The following is a 21,513-nucleotide window of genomic DNA, read 5'->3' on the forward strand; positions in this document are numbered from 1 at the left end:
TGACTTTGTAAAACAAATCTAACTACATCATTTATCTATAATGTTTATATAATTTATATGATTAACCGCTCCTAACCGGTTCAATCTAGTTAGCAAACTTATCTACGTCTATAGTTCATCTACAGTTCAGAATCACGTTTCTATTCAATTCAATGTAAATCACTAATATAAATAGTGAATATTGTACATCTTTTAGGAGCTACCGAAAAATGTACCCTTAGCGCGAGTTCGCGTCGTCGAAGTGCACACGCACAGAGCACAGTTTTCATTCGTACACACACGTTGGTAGGTACTAACTATTTGCGATGGATGAAAAACCGAAAATTATGAGTATTGAAAAATACTGGTTTGGCGTGAAATTGTTTGGTTTGATTTGATATTTGATATTCTTGCTAGTTTTTGACAGTGGCTTCGCCTATGTGAACTTCGTTTGTGAACTTCGTCTATGTGAACTAGCTATTAGGGTATCAAAGAGCTATTATTGTATACAGCGTGTTCCATCAATAGATATTTTAACCAACTGTTAGCGACATCTATTGTCTGGGTCACGTGACTTCAAGACAATACAACTATTCATTGATCATGTGGCAATTTCACTGAATTTCAGGATAAATTATAGCCAATGTCTTTATCTGAAGCCAAGTCTCTATTATTGTAAAGTTTAAAGAAAAATCGTTGATAAGTTTCTTCGTTAATATGACACAAACATACATACATCCTCACACAATTTCGCATTTCTATTGATAATAATGAAAACATCTTAATTATTGCATCAATAGAATCGATTCAATATATTGTATTACACTGATTAATAAGTAAAAATCAATATAGTTTATAACCAATCAATGCTTTAAGTATATATTAACAGACAGACAAACATTATATACACAAAGACCCCGCAGTTTAACGGCTCATTCGTGAACTAGAATCAATAATCATACATCGATTTTACGTCTGAAATTATTGCGACATTGGCCTATTTGTTGAAAATATACGGAATGACAGCACATCACTGACGTACGTACTGGAAACTTAATAAAAAACTTTCGTTTTATCGATAATATAAAATTAATTCATTTACACTGTAATTTGTATACAAATTCTTTGATTTTTTAACTAAAGGATACACACGCGACTTATACACACTTAACAGCGTACAGTTTGTGTGTCCGTCTTAGACGTGATGGATTATATCACATAAATTTAGCAATTATCAGCTAATAGACATACATATGACACTTGACATAGAAGGCTATCACATAACACAAACCAAAAAAACATTTCACAGGCTAAAAGATCACCAAACTGGCAGTCGGTGTGTGTTTAGGACGAGTGGCTTGTTGTTTGTTTATCCACACGAATATCCCTTATCCTTACTCGCTGTTAGCATCGTCACACTGAATACGGGACGTTAAGAGTTTTTCATTCATGAACCATCGCACTTTATATTATAAACGTAGGTTTTAGTGAGAAACGTGAGACTCTTCGTATGCGGTGTGCTGATTCAAACTTGTGATAAGCATGCCTACTGATTAAGACACTCCCAACGTCGTCACATTTAATGCATCTGTCGGTGGGTACAGTACATATTCGAAAAAGCTTTTCCCAATTCCGTGATTACATGTCTCATAGTCATAAGTTACAATATATTATTATATAGTAAGATCTGACAAAATAAAGTATTTTTTTTTATTAAAGGTAAAACAATCATTAAAGTATAGAAAAATATCATTTTTTTTTTATATCGATAATTAGAATCGACTACAGATCTTGATATGAAAATTATTAAATAATCAATTTAGTTTGTCAATTATTTAAAACTGTATTATATCGTAGAAGTTACTGAAGAGCAATTTCTTGTTTCATTTTATATATTTGGACGAATGGAACAAGAAAAAATATTGGCTTCTATAATGTTCATGAATTTTCTACATGAATGAAGAAGAGAACAGTGGCTGTACACATTTTGAATAAACTTTCACACACCGATAGTTGATTCAACGAAACGACTAAGAACAATCCGACAAATATGTTTTGAACGCCCCACACTATTTACACTCACTGTTTGTGATCAGATAGACACATGATAAAAGGTTCCACAAACACGCACACATCAAACCAACAAACACTTAACAGGAACAGACATTATTAACAATACATGAGGTCAGTGACCTGAGGGGTATCCAAAAACGAGGATACCCACACCAAAAAGTACGAATACCCTCAAAAAATTAAAAACTTATTGGATGATTTCTTTACATGAAAAATATGCCAAAAAACAAGTTTTATCGAAAGATAATCTTTATATATATATTATCATGTCACATGATCTATTTATATACCAGTAACATAACAACAAGCTCACGATCCTCAAACACGCAGTGCAATATAATTGAACGAATAAATTTATTATCTCGTTTTATAAACAACAATATTATTACTGTTACTTAACTTACACAAAACCAATTTTTACAAAATTTTTGCGTCGCATTTCGAGCGTTTTTTTAAACGATCGCTTATGTTCGCGCTGTATTGTTCGATATTGAACATTCTGAACATTATTTTCATATTATATTTCTTGATTTAAAATAAATGAAATTTTCTTCTATATGAATAATTGTTTAACTTCATGGCCGGCGATATTATATAACAAAGGACAACTTTGTTCGAGCCGCTGTCACGACGGACATTTAATTTAAATGACAAAGGAACGACAACTGTTTCACATGAAGCAGGTCACGATCCGTCAGCGCGAAACTTTTACATTACACTATTGGTTTTTAATATATTAAATCTTCCGGAATACCAGTTTTTTGTTAGCATTTTGAACATACTCATGTTATATGGTAAGTACGACGCGTGCGTACCACAAGTTTGTACGACACACTGCATACGGAGCGTCAACAGTTTGTCATACATTAATCTTGTCGTATAGTACTAACGTATATTATTGAACTAGCGACCCGAACCGGCTTCGCACGGACATAAAATTTTAATAAGGGCCATATATATATTATATCAACAATGTATTTACGGTATTTATTTGGATAAGAATTATTGCTGTATTTGTTAAAATCGCTTCGAAAAATAGCCGTTATTTGTCGTAAAAAATAAATGACAAACAAATGTCATTGTCCCATTATCCATAAGGGATAGATATATATATGCCATCGCAGAGTTTCCTGCAGACCTTTTCAATGTGTGCAACGCTCTGATAAATCTCGTAGGCTTCAGCCTGCGTTTGCAATGTGAGCGGAAAAACATGTAATTATTTACGACATCACATTAGAAACTTCAAAAATAACAGTATTTGTCTAATATTTTGCGGATATTATTATACATGTAAACGTTCCTCTTCAATCATTCTATCTATTTAAAAAAACCGCATCAAATTTCGTTGCGTAGTATTAAAGGTACACAGGGATATAGGCACGGAGAGAGCGACTTTGTTTAATACTACGTAGTGATGAAACAGGCATCCGTATGTAGTGTGATGGGCACTTGAAGTAATCGGTTCTGGAAGTGCTGGAACCTATACATCATTATTATATCGTTCCATCAACAAAACAAACATCTCTTGACCAATGATCTGTCCCGTCGAAATTCTCTCTACACAAGGACACCATCATTATTTTTTTCTAACTATTACTCCGTACTCCCATTCACTATAACATAATATAGTAACGGTGTATACGTTGTCATTTGCTTCCTTAAATCATTCACGTTTATCGCATCGCGCCTCACGTTATATCACGCGCCATCACGCCCACGTTATTGACTAACCCCGGTCACTAAGCACCGAGCACAGCCCTCAGCTATATTTGGGACCGATAAGTGATAAGGTTTGACCAACTTTCACCGGTTTCGATCAGGCACAGATAATATCCCAAACCGATATATATATTGCAATAGTTTATTATATTAAAAAGTAGATCTGAAAGACTTGTAGTATAATTGTTGTAATTGATTCTCAGTATTCAAGTAATACACAGACATAAAAGAACTAACTAATTTATCATATATATATATATATATATGTATCCATCACGGGAGTTGTAACGATCGGAACTCCAAATAAAAGCACACTTGTACTGTCCAATATCTTGTTACTCGATTTCCTTCCAACAGTATTTAATATCACACTCAAATAATAACACGAAAATGGATTACGAGCCGATAGGTTGGACTTGTGCACTTCGTTTGTCGGCTGTCCATCGCATGGCCGCCCTCACTCTCAGTGACGATAGCTACCCTATTCGGAACTGGCCGCTCATAATCTTTATGAAACAAATCTACTGAATTACTTATAAGGTTTATTATTAAACTAGTTCAAAATCGACGCGCCGTCATACATATATATAAAACGTGTATTAAAAAAACCTCACGGCTTATGTATAGATTTCATATATCAAAACAATATATATATATATAAAAGTTCTATAGTAAGAATAAAATTCTCTAACGAGGATTTATTGTAAAAATAATTGAGCACAGCCAATGCGAGCTTGAAGCGTCCGTATTTTTATGAAAATTTTAACAATTACTTACAATTATAATAACTGTAATAAATATTTTCAGTCACAATTCCGTTAGTTAATAATTCAGTCGATGGTTACTCGTACCTGTCACTAGATGGCGCTCTTTTTAAAACGTTTTAAACTCCAATCGAAACCCCTTCAAAGATGTTAAGAATAAAATAATTTTACGATTTATGTTTTTTATAAATAAATCTAAAAAGGATAGAATCTAATAAATATACAACTCTTCTTAATCGACTAAGTTTCGTATTTCCCTCGTATCCTTATAGAAGAGTTAGAATTAGCACGTTTTAAGCTATTTCGAGAGCATTAAAATTTTCCAGTTTCCGACTCGTAGCTGACTGATCTGTTCCATATGATGTGTTGACTCTAAGTTTCATGTAGTTGTATTGATTGAAATACATTATCTCAATATCCTTAATATTGCATGTGTCGTGAATATTAAGCTCGGCCTTCTCCAGCCTTCCTATAATTACTGTCCAGTCCGAGAGCGCTCCGCTTGTACGTCATCCATTAAACGTAGATAATATAAACCTAATGAATGTCCGTCTGTTTGTATACACATAGCTCACGTTGGCACTAACCAGCCGCGGTCAGCGTGTAGCGAGCTCTTGGTGTATAGTATATTAAATTCGTCACTCCATATTAACTGAAGGTTTACTTGTTTCATTGTGTTTTGCTATCAAATAAACCGCAAAGCTATAGAGTTGTCTGTATTGTTATGTTTTGTCTGTGGCTCCTTAGTATAACCTTATTGGGTATATATATAATGTCCAACTGACCTGTCCCCGGAGGTCGGGCTCGCTGGTGGCCCCGGCCAGCCCGTCCACCCCCGCTCCGCCCGCCCCTGACACGTCCCCCTCGCTGGCGCTGATCGCTCTCCGTCTCTCTCCCTCGCTAGCGTCTTTCTCTCTCTTGTCCTTGTCGCTCCTTCCGCTCAGCATGTTCTTCGTCTTTGATATCAAATTCAATGGCTTCGATTTCCGGATCTGATGATGGAAGGTAAATAAAGTTAGGACTTTAAATAAGATTAATGTTTATAATGTGCAGGCTGTCAGTTGGTTCACACTAAAAAAATACTATTATGTTTATAACCCTGGCAGGGTGTGCTTGTATTCTTAATGAAGAGAATATAATGTACTATTTCTTGCGATATTATTAAAAATATATATTCTCGATAGTTATTACTTGATATAACATTACATCTGACTCGGTAATGCCTGTACACAACCACAAAATATAAAGCACATAGGTATAATTATGATTAAAACTGAAATAGATATATTTAAAAGAGTAATGGCCCTTACTGCTATGCTTTGAATGTCTCTGCCATTCATATACATCACCAACCTTGCATTTAACACTGGCCGGATGTAGGAACTTCCCTTCATCTTTATCATTCGGAGGGTCTCTGAGTCCACACACCAGCATGTCGTCCAGGGAGGCTTGGAGGTGCCTTCGCCTGGTCGGCCGAGCCTCCTCGTGGCTTCGTGATGAATACATGGACACCGTGTCCGCACTGGCTTTACTTATCCCGGATATAACCGTGACATTTTCCACAGATTCGTTCGACTGGTAATCCCGTTGCCTCTCTTCATAAATCTCCACTGAGTTGAACGTCTCCGCCACCCTGTCCACTTCGTCGACGTCCAGCTGTGACGGCACGAAATCATAATGCCCCTCGTTCTCGGTGTACACCTGGTCGTACAGAGCCCCGTTCAGGTTCCTCGAGCTGAGGGGCACGTTCCCGTATATGTTGTTGTAATTATACGTATCTTCATCGTTTCTTGGGCTTACGTGTCGTGTCAGGTCGTTGGCGTTGATGATGACGTCGTCCAAATTCAAAGGTCTCCCCTGACCGCCGAAGCCGTCTACCACCGGGGTCGTGTTGGAGAGGAATGAGCCGTCGGTCTCGAAGCTGCACCCGACCAAGCCTATCGGCCGCCTGGGTATTTCTTGGCGGAATCTGTTCGGAGGCGGCTGTTGTCCGGCGAAGTCGACCACGAGTATCCTATCAGATATATTCCTGCAGTCGTTGTGGAAGCCTATACCGGAATCACTGTTGCTAGATGTGGTCGTGGTCACTTCGCTGTGGTTGCTCGGTTGCGGCGAGTTGGCGACGAATTCCGGTGGCTCAACCCTCGCTTCCTCTTGTCTCGGTCGTCGATCGCGAGGTATCCTAAAAACTGGGCGATTGCCCCGCGAAAAGTTCCCTAACGCCGGACTGTCACTCTTCACAGCTAATTTCGATATCTGTTGTATTGTGGAGCTGGAGCAGTCGTCGGGCGGCAGGGAGTACATTCCTCTTATGACGCCGACGACATACTCAGCCGATGGCGGGAACTCCAAGCACCTTTCGGCGACAGGATCCCTTGTACACACTATCTGGAACTCCCTCGCTCTTGCCAGGTGAGCTTCGTGGTCTGCCGTCCTCGGATCGACCGCGAAGACATGACAGCTATGAGATGCCTCCGCCTCCAAGTCGGTAACTTCAGCGGCTGTGACCAAACCGAAGAATCTTCTATCAGCGTCAGACCCAGATCCAGCGTACACTATCCTCTCCCGTTGATACTGGGCTAGGATCTGCGTATTTGGCCGTCGGAGGAGTAAGGCGTTGGGAAGTACAGACAGCAACACAGGTGCAGCCGTCCGTCTCTCTTGGCGTAACTTGCGGACTGCATTCCGAACATTGCCAGGTGCGGCGGTCGCTGATGCCTGGGGTGTTTCGATGGTCCCCAGATATCCCACGACCGCGCGACACTCCAGTCTAGCGATATAGTTTGGGGTGAGCTGTGCTCGACTCAAATTCTGCAGGATTTCGTTCACTCCAGATGTACTTGGGGCAGCGTGACAACCTGGAAAGAAAAGTATACTTATCAGAGACAAAAACTGATATACATAATGCATATTTATAAGGCTTAGGTCCACATTGTTTAGACTAGCCACTTTTGTATAGTTTAAATACATTTTAAATTTCCCCTATTGTTATGTATTTGTGTATTCTGTATTTAAAATTTGGAGATTCATTTATTCAATATTAATCATCAAAATTATACTCTCATTACGAAGTGAAGATTCTGAATTTCTGTGAGAACTGTTCGAATTGAAAATATGATATACATATATGAAGAAGGTAGCACTGATGACGAAAGAATGGCACTGTAATTATTATGAGCTTTTCTTAAGATTTTCACTTTAAAAAACTCCAGAAACAATTTAGGACTCAAGCTAATAACAAGGAAATGGAGACAATTGGAATCATTAAGGACTATGTACCTTGGAGTCAACAACAAGAATTGGTGCGATTGACAGGACATTTTCAATAAGCTCAGGTACATGGTACTACACCGAGCGGGAAACTAACAAAGATTAGTTATATGGTAACTTACAACTGAAAATGTTTATTGTATGGATATTGGCAACATTCATCACAACTATCAAATAGTGGAATTGGCCTTAACTGTTCAAAACGAGTGTTACTCGGAAAACTACAACAGACTTGAACTGTCAATGGCGATAGCGTACTAAACCTGCTTAACATATAACAATTCAATTATAATAAGGGGTTTTCCAATAGGGACGCTTGAACTTTGACAGCTGATTGCGGCCATGTTGTTTGAGTGACAGCTGTCAAATGCAGTGTGTTATATTCATTCCGTCCTCCCAAACCACCATGGCAGGTTACAGTGTCGAGCAGCACGTGCAAATCATAAAATTGTTTTATGAAAATGGGTCTTCAGTTCGAGCAACGTTCCGCGCACTTCGCCCGTTTTACGGTCGCGATGATCGTCCTGCCGAGTCGACTATCCGTCGATTGGTGGACAAATTCGAGTCAACCGGGTCAGTTAACAATCAGCCGGTTTCCGTGCGTCAACGTAACGCGAGATCTGCCGAGAATATCGCCGCTGTGCGCGACAGTGTCCTCGAAAACCCGCGGCAGTCAATTCCGCGTCGCGCACAGGAACTCGGCCTTTCGCAGACGACAACTTGGCGAATTTTGCGTTGTGACTTGAGCCTGCACCCGTACAAGATCCAGCTGACCCAAGAGCTCAAGGTTAATGACCATAGACAGCGCCGTGTGTTCGCTGACTGGGCATTAGAGCAGTTGGAAGTTGACGCCGATTTTGGCAAAAAAATCATCTTCAGCGACGAGGCGCATTTTTGGATGAATGGCTATGTCAACAAGCAAAATTGCCGTATTTGGGACGAGACCAATCCACACGAGGTTCACCAAGTGGCAATGCACCCGCAGAAAGTGACTGTTTGGTGCGGATTTTGGGCCGGAGGCGTGATTGGTCCGTATTTTTTCGAAAACGATAATGGTGTGGCCGTCACCGTCAATGGTGAGCGATACCGGTCGATGATAACCAACTTCTTTTGGCCTGAAATCGAGAATATGGATCTGGACAACATGTGGTTTCAACAGGACGGCGCTACGTGCCACACAGCACACGCTACGATGGAAGTTCTGCACGATCAAGCGCCCTTAATGGAAAACCCTATAGTTAAGTAATCGTGAGTATTTCAAACCGAGATGAAGCCAGCCTCTATACAAACAAGAGCTATCGTTTTAGCCAAATTTATATCATAATTACGTCTGGTTCATGATGTCTCTAGAGTCTAGACTACATAGTTCTGAAATACACAAATTAGAATTAGCTGGTTACTAGAGACGAAACCTCTCAGCATTCCATGGTTTCACCGTGCGGGTGCCGGGTCCATCGCGTTGCAGGGAGAGGAGCTTCAACAGTGCCTGGGACTTACAACCCAGGTGTAGGTTTAAGGGGCCCCTATCTAACGCGCGTTAAACGCTCACCTCCACTGTCCAAGCTCCTCTCTCTACCTAACCAAATATAAAACGAACCTGCTAGGGTTGCCTTCGACGCACGTTCCAAGAATGAACTGATGTTAGTACTTGGCAGGCCTAAGTCTTTTAGCAAGTTGTAGACAGATTTGGCTGTTATACCTCTCGCTCCTACTTCTACCGCGTAAAAATTTACAACGAACATATTTTTAGTGAGTTCGTTTGTGAGCTCGTAATACTTGTTGACCTTGATGGCATGGTCTTTGGGGATGTTGGTTTCCCAAGCAACCGTGAGCTCTATTAGTACAACGCGCTTTAAAATTCGCGAATATAAAAATATGTCCGGTCTAGAGGCCGACGCACAAATATCCTCTGAATAAAGATCTTTAATATATCCGTATCTTTGGCCTTCCTACTTGATCCTAACCCTACTCTATTACTTTGTGCCTTATCATAAACTGTTTGTGGAATTGAAGTCTCGATTCTAGCTCTAGGGCATCATTGTCTTTTGGGAGCAATGTAACGACGTCATCATGGAATTTCCCCAGAATATGTCTCTTGGAAACTCTTAGGTGTTTGTAGAGCTTTTTCGATTCATCTCAAAATTATTTCGATCCCTGAATAACGCTGACGAATCAGCCGATAGCGCGAGCCCAAGCCAAAACATTATCAAACACTGCTTCCGGACTGTGGGTTAAAAGTGACAATTCTTATAGGAAATTGAACTTGGGCAAAAAATTATTCAAATTGTCACCTTCCTTAAGCTTCACACATTAGGTCTGTAAGGATGGGATTATTGTTGAGAATAGCGTATGACCTTTGAAGCAGAGATGAAAAGAGACCTCCACAAGGAAATTTCTGCTTTGTAAAGTAAACCGAATGAAATGTACGACCCTTGTGAAGTGTCAAGTGACATATGACCTCATTCTCCAAATTCCCCAGAGTCCCTTGAAACTGATGAAGCTTTTCTTTAAAAATAATTCCTATAATGAACTTTATATCCATGTGACTTCAGGTATTATCTACTTAGAAATCAAAATGCTCCAGAAACTTTTTACATACAACTAAAATTTTAATTTAAGTAGAGGAGATTATTTTTCAATTCTGCAGCCTCATGCAGTTTATATAATCTTTGGGAAAATTTAAAGAAATTGATGCAAGGCTTTTTCTCTTTATTTATGACTGGAACAAATCAAGTTAAATCCTTATACTTACAAGTTTCACTTTATATTTAGGAATTGAACATAATATTAAGTATAGTAATCAGCTAACAATAACTATCAGTTATCTTTAAGAACTTCCAGCCACATAAGTTTAGAAAATTAGGGACTTTTGAATAACAATATTTTATCTACAAAATATAATACTAAGTTCACAGTACGAGACATGTAAAAAATATATTCGAGTATAATATTAATTACATGACTGCTATAATGTAAGTATAAAAATAAAAATTTGAGCAAATTACGACGTAAACATAACATACCTGGATGATGAAGCAATGCTGGTTGTGGCCTGCGTCGCGGCGGTGGATATCTGCGTCTCGTCCTAGCTCGTTCTTCAGGTTCGGTGTCTTCAGTGTCAGTCGGCGCTGACTCTCGCGGCGCCACACTCAAAGCTATCGGCCCTGAAGCTGATGCGACAAGGCGGGCGACTGATGCATGAGGTGCTCGAGCCACACTCGCCCCGTCCACGGCTAATAATGCGTCGCCTGCGCGCAGGCCGGCCCTCTCCGCAGGTCCACCAGCTGCTACAGCAGATACAACGCAAGGTCTCTGCCCTGCTATCGTAAATCCGAAGCCTCCAGCTCCTCGCACTACAACCACACGACGTTCTGCTGTCCTAGATAAAGCCGCTCTCCTACGCCTCCGTCTCTGCTGCTGAGGAACCATCCTAAACCACTTTTTCAACTAGACTAAGTCCTACATCACAGCTATTTCAAGAAATCCTCATACTATATAAGGCCTTAAATTTAAATGGCTTGTGCTTAACAGTTTTTTTTACGTCATGAAAACTAGAAAAACAAGAATTTATAAAGTTAAAGAAACTTTCGAAGACTTGACGTTTAGAAAGTTTCAAAGCGTTCAAATACGGCATCCAGTCACAACAAAACTAGTTTTTCTCGTTCTACGCTTTAAAATTACTAGGAATTCCTTACAATTAATTGTGTTAATCTATTTTTCTCTTTGAAATACTTTTATATCTATTTATATATACTTTTCTTAACTACAATTATATGTCTTATATTTTTTTGGATTGTATGTAAGAAATTTTATATAATGTTTTTTTTTTAGATATAATTAACAATTTGAGAATGTTAAGAAAACGGAACTTCATAAGACAGCAGTTTAACTTGACATTTAAATAACCAACTGTCAAAGTCACACAAAAAGTCAAAACATTGTAGTTGCAGAGCATGCGAACACACGTTGGATTTTTTTAACAATACTCGACATAAACTCATTAAGTGTACTATACGTTATCACATAAAACCTAAAAATGGCGGTGAGTAATAATAAATAACATATATTGTGAGCTTCCATTTTTTGGTTCGAAATTATAAGCAATTCTAACCTATAACAATTTTATCAACAGAAAAAAGGCAAACCAAAGATAAGTAAAATAAAAAGGAACAACCACACAACGAATAAAATGAAAAAACAGGGTAAATTAAAGCTCCAGAGGCACAGGACGAAGGTGCAAAAACAGAAACAGCCGGTGAAGGAGACACCAGAATATAGCAGTGACAGTGAGTCCTCGAGTAACGAGTGGGCGGACATGTTGGATGAGGAGGAACAGCAATACATAGTGAATAGACTGGCCAAGCAACCCAATCTGCTGTCAAACATCCCAGAAAAAGAAGACAATAAGTAAGGCAGTCAAGTAACTAGAACACAAAAATTTTGGAGGTTGCCGGTTCAAATCCTGCTTCTGTCAATGAATTTTCCATTCTATTTTATCTTAATTACTTTGTTAGGTCACCTTTTCTTTAACACTAGAAGTATAATTCTTATTTTTAATAAGTTAATAAATTTCTATAGTTTTTAACAGTAATAAACTATACCCAATTCTAAATTTGCTGATCAGGAGAGGATCTAAACGCAAGAAAGACAAAGAACGCTTACCCAAAGTGAAGAAGCCAAGAACTGAAAATAGTATGGATGACAACATTGGATCGTCCGATGACTCTGACAGTGAAGTGGAAGTCAAATATGAGAAGGACCTGGCACAGCGGCCCGTGAAGAAGATGAGATCACTGCTGCCCATTAAAACCAAGGATGGCCTGGTGGAGAGAACTGAGGAGTGTGACGGTAAATATTTGATGAAATCTCTAATTACCTCACAACTAATTCAATGGATAGATGTAACTAAAATTAGTCTCTGCTTGTAATGCTAATCTGACAGCTTTTTTCCAAAATGTATATGTATAAAATGTTTCTTTGTCTATCTGTCTGTTTGTACCGGTTATATATACTCAATCTGGAACAGCTAGCCAGATTTTAACTTCCACTTGTGGATATAGTAACTTAGTGTGGTTTTATTTCAGACAATAATAGGTACATTAGTCCTTAGTACATAGTTCAAAGGCAGCCCTAGTGGGTTGGTTTCAAATTTGGTAAGGTAGAGAGAGGAGCTTGGACGGTAGAGGTGAGTGTTTAACGCCCGTTAGATAGGGGCCCTTAAACCAACACCTAGGTCGCAAGTCCCAGACGTTGTTGAACTCCTCTTCCTGCAACGCGATGGACCCGGCACCCGCACTATTAATCCATTGAAGGCTGAGAAATTTCATATCATATCATCAACTCTACTCGTGTGAAGTGGAGGGTTCAACTATTTGATTATTTATTGGCAGTCAATAATTATGTACATTACTTATTTTAGACTCTGATACGGAGTCGGCAGAGGAAGATCAGGCAGGTGTCGATGATGAAGTAGAAAAAGCAGCTGTTGAATCAGGCTCGGAACATGATTCAGATGAAGAGACGATGGAAAAGTCAGAAGATAACGAGGAGAAAGAGATTACTACTGTTGAACTGCTAGCAGCCAGGCGGGACCGACTGAGGCATGAGAAGTTAAGGATCGGAGCACTCTGTTCGTCACTGTTGGAGAGCCCCGAAAAGAAGGTACTCTAAAACTATAGTAATTGTCATTATTTTTTTTTTTAATGAAACTAGTATTTTTCGGATAACTACGCGTGATTTATTTTTGTAAAAAACTACACACTACATACGAGATGTCTCGTCTGCCCGTGATCACGGTTGCTGAAAAGTAACCGAAACGTCGGGAGTATGTAGTTTTTTACAAAAATAAATCACGCGTAGTTATCCGAAAAATACTAGTTTCATTTAAATGAATAAAACTCGCGAAAAACTTAGATCTCATTAATTGTCATTTTTCTATAATTTGGTTTAGAAGTTAAAGTTTATTAATTCTTGTATTAAATTCACTTAGAAAACGTAAAATTTACCAACTCAAACTTAGCAGCTTCATTGGCGATGCGACCGAACACCAAATATAATGATAGTCATTATGAAATAAGGATGTTTTAAGTATTAAACAAATATTCTTCAGCATATCGTCCTAACTCCTAGCAAATCAATAAATGTAGTCCAACATTCTTCTAGACCCATAAATTTGTTGGGGAATATTCTTTGTTTTGTCTCCCCTGAAACGCAAGTACAGCACACTTTGTTATCGGCGTAGTTTTGTTTGACTCGAAGATCGGCTCATAACACAGCCGAGGGAAGAGAATCACTGGAGGGTTGTAGTAATACTAATCACGTTATTTTTATAGCAGTTAAACAAACTGCAGGTATCGTTAGCTGGTGCGTCGTCTCAGCGGAACAACACTCCAAGTCAGAGTTTGTTTGGACTCTTTTTTACTGGCCTCAAGCAGCCTTTAATGCTCTGCGTACTAAGAGCCCGTCATTGCGGCTACTTTTTGTTGTGTTCCACCGTTACAAACCTGTCAGGGTCCAACAAATCCAGTCGCCCTAACCCTTCTTGCCGAACATTACTACTTGAATATTTGAAGTGTGAACTCGTTTCAAATTGATTGACTATTTCGGTCTCTGGATTAAAATGGTGGACTCATCTATTTGCAGCTTAAAAACCTCTATCCAATCTTGTATCTGATGGACGAGCACTTGAAAGATGGCACCGCCAACCTGGTGTCAGTCCGTAAGCTGGCCTCCTTGTCTGCTGCGGAGGTGTTCAGAGACATCCTGCCCGAGTACAAGCTCCGGCATCAGGACTACAGCGACGTTAAATGTAAGCTTCACACAGATATTGGTTCACTTGAATGTGTGTTACTCGATAACTCATAAACATTAAATTTGTTCCATACAAATCTCAATACAGCGCTTATTTTTGTATCCAGTCATTGTGATCCATTTATGCTATAGTCATAAAGCTCTGCCTGAATGATGTCTATAGTGTCTGTTACTTCTATTCTATAGAAAAACATTTTTTATTGCTATTTCACTTATAGTGTTAATTGTCATGCTATAGAAGACGGTGCAGCAAACCGAGCTACATGTAATAGGAAAAAAAATCGGTTTACCTCATCTTTATGACTACTCATTAATATGTTGTATTTCAGTGAAGAAAGATACTCTGTCACTATACAAATATGAAAAGGAACTGCTGGAGTTCTACAAGAGATACCTCCAGAGATTGGAGAAAGCAGCCAGCGTACTGAGACCCAAGAAAGGAGATAAACGGTATGGCAGTGATATATTATATATGTATAAAACATATACGTGTCTGTTCCTTAAGAAATAGTTTTTTCGATTTCTTGTGGGAACGTGAACCGATCTCCTGTGTTAACCCTAACAGTTTAATGTAAATTCTTTCAGACTTACAATATATTGAGATTAACTTCATCAATAAACAAACTACCCACATATTAATTTATAGAATATATTTCCATTTTGAAACCCTTGACACATAGTTAAGGATATGAGGGAGGTAGGCTCATTACTTGTCTGATAATCAGATCATTTCCATAACATGTGTGAATTAGAGGAACCTTGTTCTACATAACCTCCAGCTACCTCACTGATTTCTTTCCAGTAAACCCGATGACCCTCGGGTCAGTCTTGGCCTGCTGTCGATCAAGTGTATGTGTACCTTGTTAGTGGCGAGACCTAACTTCAACTACGCCACCAATATAGCTCAGAGTGTGATCCCGTTCCTTGACACCACACCGGAGGCAAGAAACACTGTCACCGAAGCCTGCACCGACGTGTTCAAGGAGGACAGTAAAGGAGAGATCACATTGGCTGTAAGATATCACAGATTATATTGTGATTGGATGCCTTAGCGGATTATATCATGTTTATTCAAATTGCAGCTGATTTAAGACAACATATGAATGGATTTTTGAAATTGAGACGGTTGGTTGAAAGATATAAAAATACATAATGTCTTGTGATTTATTGTTACATTTTAAAATTAAATACTTTGTTCAAAAAATCCTTAAAAAAGTATATGTTATGTGATACTTATGCTCATTAAATAAAAGAAAAAAAAATAAAAGAATTTACACAGAAATGTAGAGTAGAATTATTATACATTAGATTTGTTCATGCAGATTTCGTTAATGATGGATTCTACTAACATACACACGAGTAGGTTTGTTAGGATGTATGAAAGTTTGTTGGTCTGACACGCAAAAACTACTAAACTAATGATAGAGCTTAGACGTAGGAATATTAAATAGCATATAATTTATCCTGGAATTGAATGTAGTTCCCACAGGATCACGGCTTAGCTGGTCTATTCTGCATGAAGTCACGTGACACAGAGTATACATGTCGCTTAAATGAAACTAGTATTATTCGGATATACTTCGCGGATTTTATTATTTAAAAAACTACACAATCCCGACGTTTCGGTTACTTTGCAGCAACCGTGATCACGGGCAAACGAGATGCGAGTGTCTGTCAGTCGGTCCTGTTATTTATCATCTACCGCCATCTATTTTTTAATTTTCTGGCGTACCGCTCTGGATGCCGGCAGAATGCGCTCACGGTGTCTTGAGGTCCTGCGGTGTGTTTACGGACATGGGATTTTTTATTTTTAAGAACGGGGTCCCAGGTGTTAGATCTCATTATAGATGTCGCTGTCTGTCGGTTAACATGTACTGCTTTCAACACACTATAGGTTTATCCCAATTGCGAAGTTCAGACAGAGGAAGTCACGAACAAAAGCTCGTATTAATATATATAATATTATCTATAATAAAATATTTTCAGATAGTTCGTCTAATAAACCAGCTCGCTAAACGGCGAGGCTCCCGGCTGAACCCCGCGGCCTTGGACTGTTTGTTACAGCTGAAGATACAGGACGTGGAGCTGGACGAGGAACACGACCTCAAGATGAAGAAGAAAACGGAAGAGAAGAAGAAGAAGAGGATCGTCAACCTGTCCAAGAAGGAAAAGAAGGTGGCGGGGACTGATCAATATACATATATATTACAGATGAACTTGTTAATTAAGACTCGTAAAATTAAAGTCATAGTTGTGGTATTTCGTGTCCTAACGAGATCCAAGACTCCCGCGAGTATCCATTTAAATGAAACTAATATTGGCAGACTTCTCGTTTTATTATTTTGATCGACACACTCCCGACGTGTCGGTTAGTTCGCAGCAAGTGTGATCGCGGGCAGACGAGACACGCCACATGTCGTATTCCGCAAATATTAGTTTCATTTAAATTTCGTGCCATTTTTCTTTAAGCTAAATATATATAAGCATAGCTTTGCCTTGGAGTTCATATAAACGTTGTTAACAGAGAGCTAAGAAGTTGAAAGAGGTCGAACGAGAACTTCTAGAAACAGAAGCCAAGGAGAGCGAGTCGGCGAGGAGGAAACAGCTGACGGAAGTTACGAAAACCGTCTTCCATATATACTTCCGGTTACTGAAGAGCTCTCCCACCACTGGCCTACTCATCGCGGCTTTGAACGGGATCGCCAAGTTAGTTGGATTAACTTAAGGAGTATTTTGAACAAAGCCCGAACAGTCCACGAGATTGTTATGAACGAATGCCTTACAAACGTGCTCGATGTTTGTGTTCGATGCAAAGTTGCTGAAAGGTCACATTTGTAGTCACAGACGTCTAGAGATATATTGGAATTCACCTTTAAACAGACATTGTTCGTCTGAGCCAAAACTGAGTAAAACCAGCATTATTTGTCTATTATGTTCTGTTCCAGGTTCACGCACGTCATCAACCTGGAGTACTACTCGGACCTGGTGTCTATCTTGTCTGGTCTGGTGCGATCGTCCGCCGACCGCTCCACCCGGCTGGTGGTGGTGGGGACCGTGCTGGCTGTCCTGGCCAAGGCCGGAGACGCTCTCAACGTGGACCCCGCCGTCTTCCACACACACCTGTATCAGGACATGCTGGCCGTACACGCCGGTTAGATATTCATCTAAGGTTTTAGGATGGATGAGCTCAGACTTAGGCCTGCCTTACTCCTGAGGTATCCTCTCACACGTTCCTTGGGACAGCTTCCTTAAACTCTATTACTTAGAGAGTACACACGTTATGTGAGTTCTGGATAGACGTTATCCCTCAGTATTTCACCCTCAGCTCTCGCTATCTAGCCATCTAGAATCTGTTAAATATTTCTTTTAACATTTGATATCTGAAATACCTTCCCTGACCTAGACTGGAAGAAATGGCCGCAAAGTTAATGTGAGTGAATCCTATCAGAGACCCGAGACGTTACATAGTCGTTTATAAAATGCAAAAAATATAAGACAAAATGTCAATTGATTTATTCGGTACCCCACCACACTTAAAGTCACTCAATTGATCTTATACAAACGTATTTACTGGCAACGATGAAGGTCAGGGATATAACGTCTGGTGACGGTGTGTGTCAGGTTGTTCGCGGTCGGAGACGGCCACGGTGGTGGAGTGTGCGAGCGCGGTGTGCCAGAGACTGAGGAGGGTGTCGTGCGGCGTGCTGAGGGCGCTGGCCAAGAGATTGCTGACCATGTCCTCGCACGGACAACACCACGCCGCGCTCGCCTCACTCGCGCTCGTGTGGACCATCATGCAGGTCGGTGGCTCTCGACAACGGCCTTGACACAGAGAACGGCCACGAACCCAGCACTCATTTTTTAACCTTGACCGTTTATATCCTGCCAGCACAACAAGCACGTGTCCGCCTTGTTCGAGGCGGAGTGTGCGGGCTCGGGTAGGTTCGACCCGCTGTCGCCGTCCCCCGAGCACTGCGGGTCGCACGCCGCCCTCGGGTACGAGGGACCCATCCTGACCTCCCACTACCACCCGGTGGTGCGCGCCGCCGCCACCGCGCTCCTCCAGAGAGGAGGCTGGCCTCAGGAGTTACACGGACTGTGAGTGTCCATGCTCGTTCACTATTCCTGGTGATGCGACCATATCCGAATTATATAACTTACTTTCAATGAAATCAAGCTTATAATACTATTTGCTAAATGTTATTTTTTTTATTGTAACATTGCAGCACCCCGATGCAAATCTTCGATCAGTACGACTGTTCCCAGCTGTGTTTCAAGCCGGCCATTCCTCCGCCCAAGCCCCGCGACCTCACCAAGCCGAAGACCTCCCAGACCTGGGCCAGGCCGGACTTCAAGACCTACTGCGAGACCGTAGAAGACAATCTAAATATGGACATCGACAACTTCATAGAAAGATGATTACAATAAATAGTCAAATCTTATTTGTGTTTTGTTTAAGTGTTTCCTAGGCTTTTTTAAATACAGTTACACTTCAGTTGCATCATATAAATTATCCTCTAGAGGTGAAGGTATTTCTAGAACATTGTTATCATTATTATAAACAAACAACCTCTCTAATATTGTAGTGTATATAGAATAAACCTACCCACTAACCTTAAGGCTTAATACCATACAAACACACTATGTAGTATTTTCAGCGTCGCTCAGCTCAGTCAGTCCAAACGCAGTGTATTTCAGAGATCATTTTCACATACTTTTGTAACGAAACCATCACCACAGTGTCAATGAACCTCAAAACAAGTCTGGGATCCGAATACCGCTTTTACTGATGCTGTCACAAACCACAAAAATGGTTGTCTTTCACGTAGCAAGTGATACTCATCTGATCATTTAGAGCTATCCACTATAAAAAAAAATTGGGAACCTCTGGAATAAATATTTTTTTAACAATCGACGTAAGAAGGGGTCGGTTGTAAGCGAGTCCTCGATGTCCGCGTGTCTGTGTCGTCGCAGCTTCTGCGGTTCGTTTTTTATCTGGACGTCATTCCCTTCGAGGCGGTTGCTCGCTACAGATGTCAGTTTCTTGTCGATTCAGCATTGTATTAGCTCTTTTTCAGAATCAACGATGTAAAGCATTTCTTAATTTCTGGCACATGATTACTGGATGTAACTCCCGCGGGTCGTTATCGTTCTATTAAAACAAATGAGTAAAAGATTTTCAAGTCTGAGCAGGTCAGTGAGGAGCCGCAACCGCGGGAGGTCACACGCTTTGACAGCGCAAGAGATGCAAAGGTGAAAGGCTTTGCATCTCTTGCGCTCCGTTGAAGAACGTCACGCGTAAACTACAATAACTCTGTTTATTTATAAGAATTCAAAATAAAGAGACGTTTAAATGAATAAAACTCGCGAAAATCTTAGATCTTATCTTAGAATTATGAAGAGATACGATTACAGTCTCTGGAGAACGTCACAGGAATCCACGATTGGACACACAGGAAAGGCTATAGAAACTATATTACTATAGTAATTGTCACAATAATGAGCTTCCTATCTTGCAATCAGTTCTAAGTTCATGGGAAATCCAACCAGTCTTTCAAACCCTAACGCTCCTCCACGGACGAGATGTCTAAATGCACAATTATTTTGCTCAAAACCTAAGTCGGCATTTCAACTATACATAAAAAAAATCATATTTTAAAATAAGGTCAACAGAAGCCTTTTAAATATTGATAAGACCAGGCGCTGTGGACGAGAGACTGGCCTCTTGGAGCAATTCTTCAGTAAGCGGTTTATAGAAAAATCGCTATCTATTCAGGAGATGTACAGAATAAAGAAAACTTAAAAATAGACGGTCTTTGACAAACCAACAGCTGGAAGAATGTTTTGAGAAGTTTTGAACAGTTTCCGGACATGTGAAGCATGAGGCGGAAATTTAATGAGATCATTTATTCAAATGTGATTGTTTTATTTACTTTAATATAACTCAGTTACGCGGAAACAGTTCGAGAAGCCTAAGTGATTTTGTGGCGGCGTCTCGTTACGTGTCACGTGACCTGTCGCCTCACTAAAGGTCATTCACCCGATGTTTCCCAGTGATGTTTCCCATTTTCGTTTATTCATCGCTACAAAGTTTGTTTGGAAATTATATTTTATTTCAAGATCAGGACCTTGGTAGACTCAAAATACTCTTAAACGTACTCGTTGAACGTATCCTCATGTATTAGACAGTGAGGCAAGAGATCCCACACAAGCCAAGCTATATAGAGACGAAAACTTCTCAGAATTACTTAGATTCACCGTGCGGGTGCCGCGTCCAGCGTTGCAGGGAGAGGAGCTTCGACAGTGCCTGGGACTTGCGACCCAGCTGTAGGTTTAAGGGGCCGCTATCTAACGCGCGTTAAACGCTCACCTCCGCCGTCCAAGCTCCTCTCTCCTAACCAAATTTGTGACCAACCTGCTAGGGCTGCCTTCGAAGTACGTTATAAGAATGAATGATGATGATGACTGACGACGCGAGTTTTGGCCGCTATCCAGGAATACCCTCCATCCCACCATCAAGCAATTAGCAGTTCCAACTGCTTCTTCGTAGATGTAGCAAGTTTTTTCGGTATCTTTACCCCATCTCACTAAATTACTCTGATCTGGGAGAGTCATCTGGAGCGCATTGATATAAAATTTTAGCGATACTGGCGACCAATCGTGCATTAAGTTCGCCATTTTAGTGCTAATGGGATGCAAAAATCTCCTATGTCTAACCACTCGTTCTGCATTTCTAAGGTCATTGCATGGATCTTATATTTAGAATTGTCGTCTTGCCGAATAAAGATCTTTAATATATCCGTATCTTTGGCCTTCCTACTTGATCCTAACCCTACTCTATTACTTTTTGCCCCTATCATAAACTGCTTGTGGAATTGAAGTCTTGATTCTAGCTCTA

General features: G+C 40.1%; 2 protein-coding genes across 2 annotated transcripts in view; one reads left to right on the forward strand and one right to left on the reverse strand.

The window, feature by feature from the left end:
* LOC116773962 (regulator of G-protein signaling loco) overlaps positions 1 to 11,410 on the reverse strand; it is a 44,901-nt gene extending 33,491 nt beyond the window's left edge. Inside the window, exons 1-3 of the mRNA XM_032666559.2 lie at positions 10,829 to 11,410; positions 5,889 to 7,393; positions 5,321 to 5,527 (exon numbers count right to left, since the gene is read on the reverse strand). Of these exons, the coding sequence (XP_032522450.2) occupies positions 5,321 to 5,527; positions 5,889 to 7,393; positions 10,829 to 11,234 (2,118 nt within the window). The 5' untranslated portion in view covers positions 11,235 to 11,410. The remainder of the gene's footprint in view (positions 1 to 5,320; positions 5,528 to 5,888; positions 7,394 to 10,828) is intronic.
* A 277-nt stretch (positions 11,411 to 11,687) lies between these two features.
* LOC116773963 (nucleolar complex protein 3 homolog) lies at positions 11,688 to 19,057 on the forward strand. The gene is made up of 13 exons (XM_032666561.2): positions 11,688 to 11,847; positions 11,938 to 12,212; positions 12,430 to 12,653; positions 13,225 to 13,466; positions 14,448 to 14,613; positions 14,945 to 15,065; positions 15,418 to 15,628; positions 16,602 to 16,790; positions 17,140 to 17,321; positions 17,561 to 17,766; positions 18,237 to 18,415; positions 18,505 to 18,713; positions 18,842 to 19,057. The coding sequence occupies exons 1-13, from the start codon at positions 11,842 to 11,844 to the stop codon at positions 19,032 to 19,034; spliced, it is 2,403 nt and encodes an 800-aa protein (XP_032522452.2). The 5' UTR covers positions 11,688 to 11,841; the 3' UTR covers positions 19,035 to 19,057.
* Positions 19,058 to 21,513: the final 2,456 nt, after the last annotated feature.

The sequence above is a fragment of the Danaus plexippus genome, chromosome 20 (genome assembly GCF_018135715.1).
Source record: "Danaus plexippus chromosome 20, MEX_DaPlex, whole genome shotgun sequence".
NCBI classification, from domain to species: Eukaryota; Metazoa; Arthropoda; class Insecta; order Lepidoptera; family Nymphalidae; genus Danaus; species Danaus plexippus.

Excerpts from the sequence above, each read along its gene's own strand:
- LOC116773963 (XM_032666561.2), top strand. Across the intron at positions 17,322-17,560 it reads GCTTTGAACGGGATCGCCAA|GTTCACGCACGTCATCAACC; the intron begins GTTAGTTGGATT and ends GTTCTGTTCCAG. Across the intron at positions 17,767-18,236 it reads CATGCTGGCCGTACACGCCG|GTTGTTCGCGGTCGGAGACG; the intron begins GTTAGATATTCA and ends GGTGTGTGTCAG.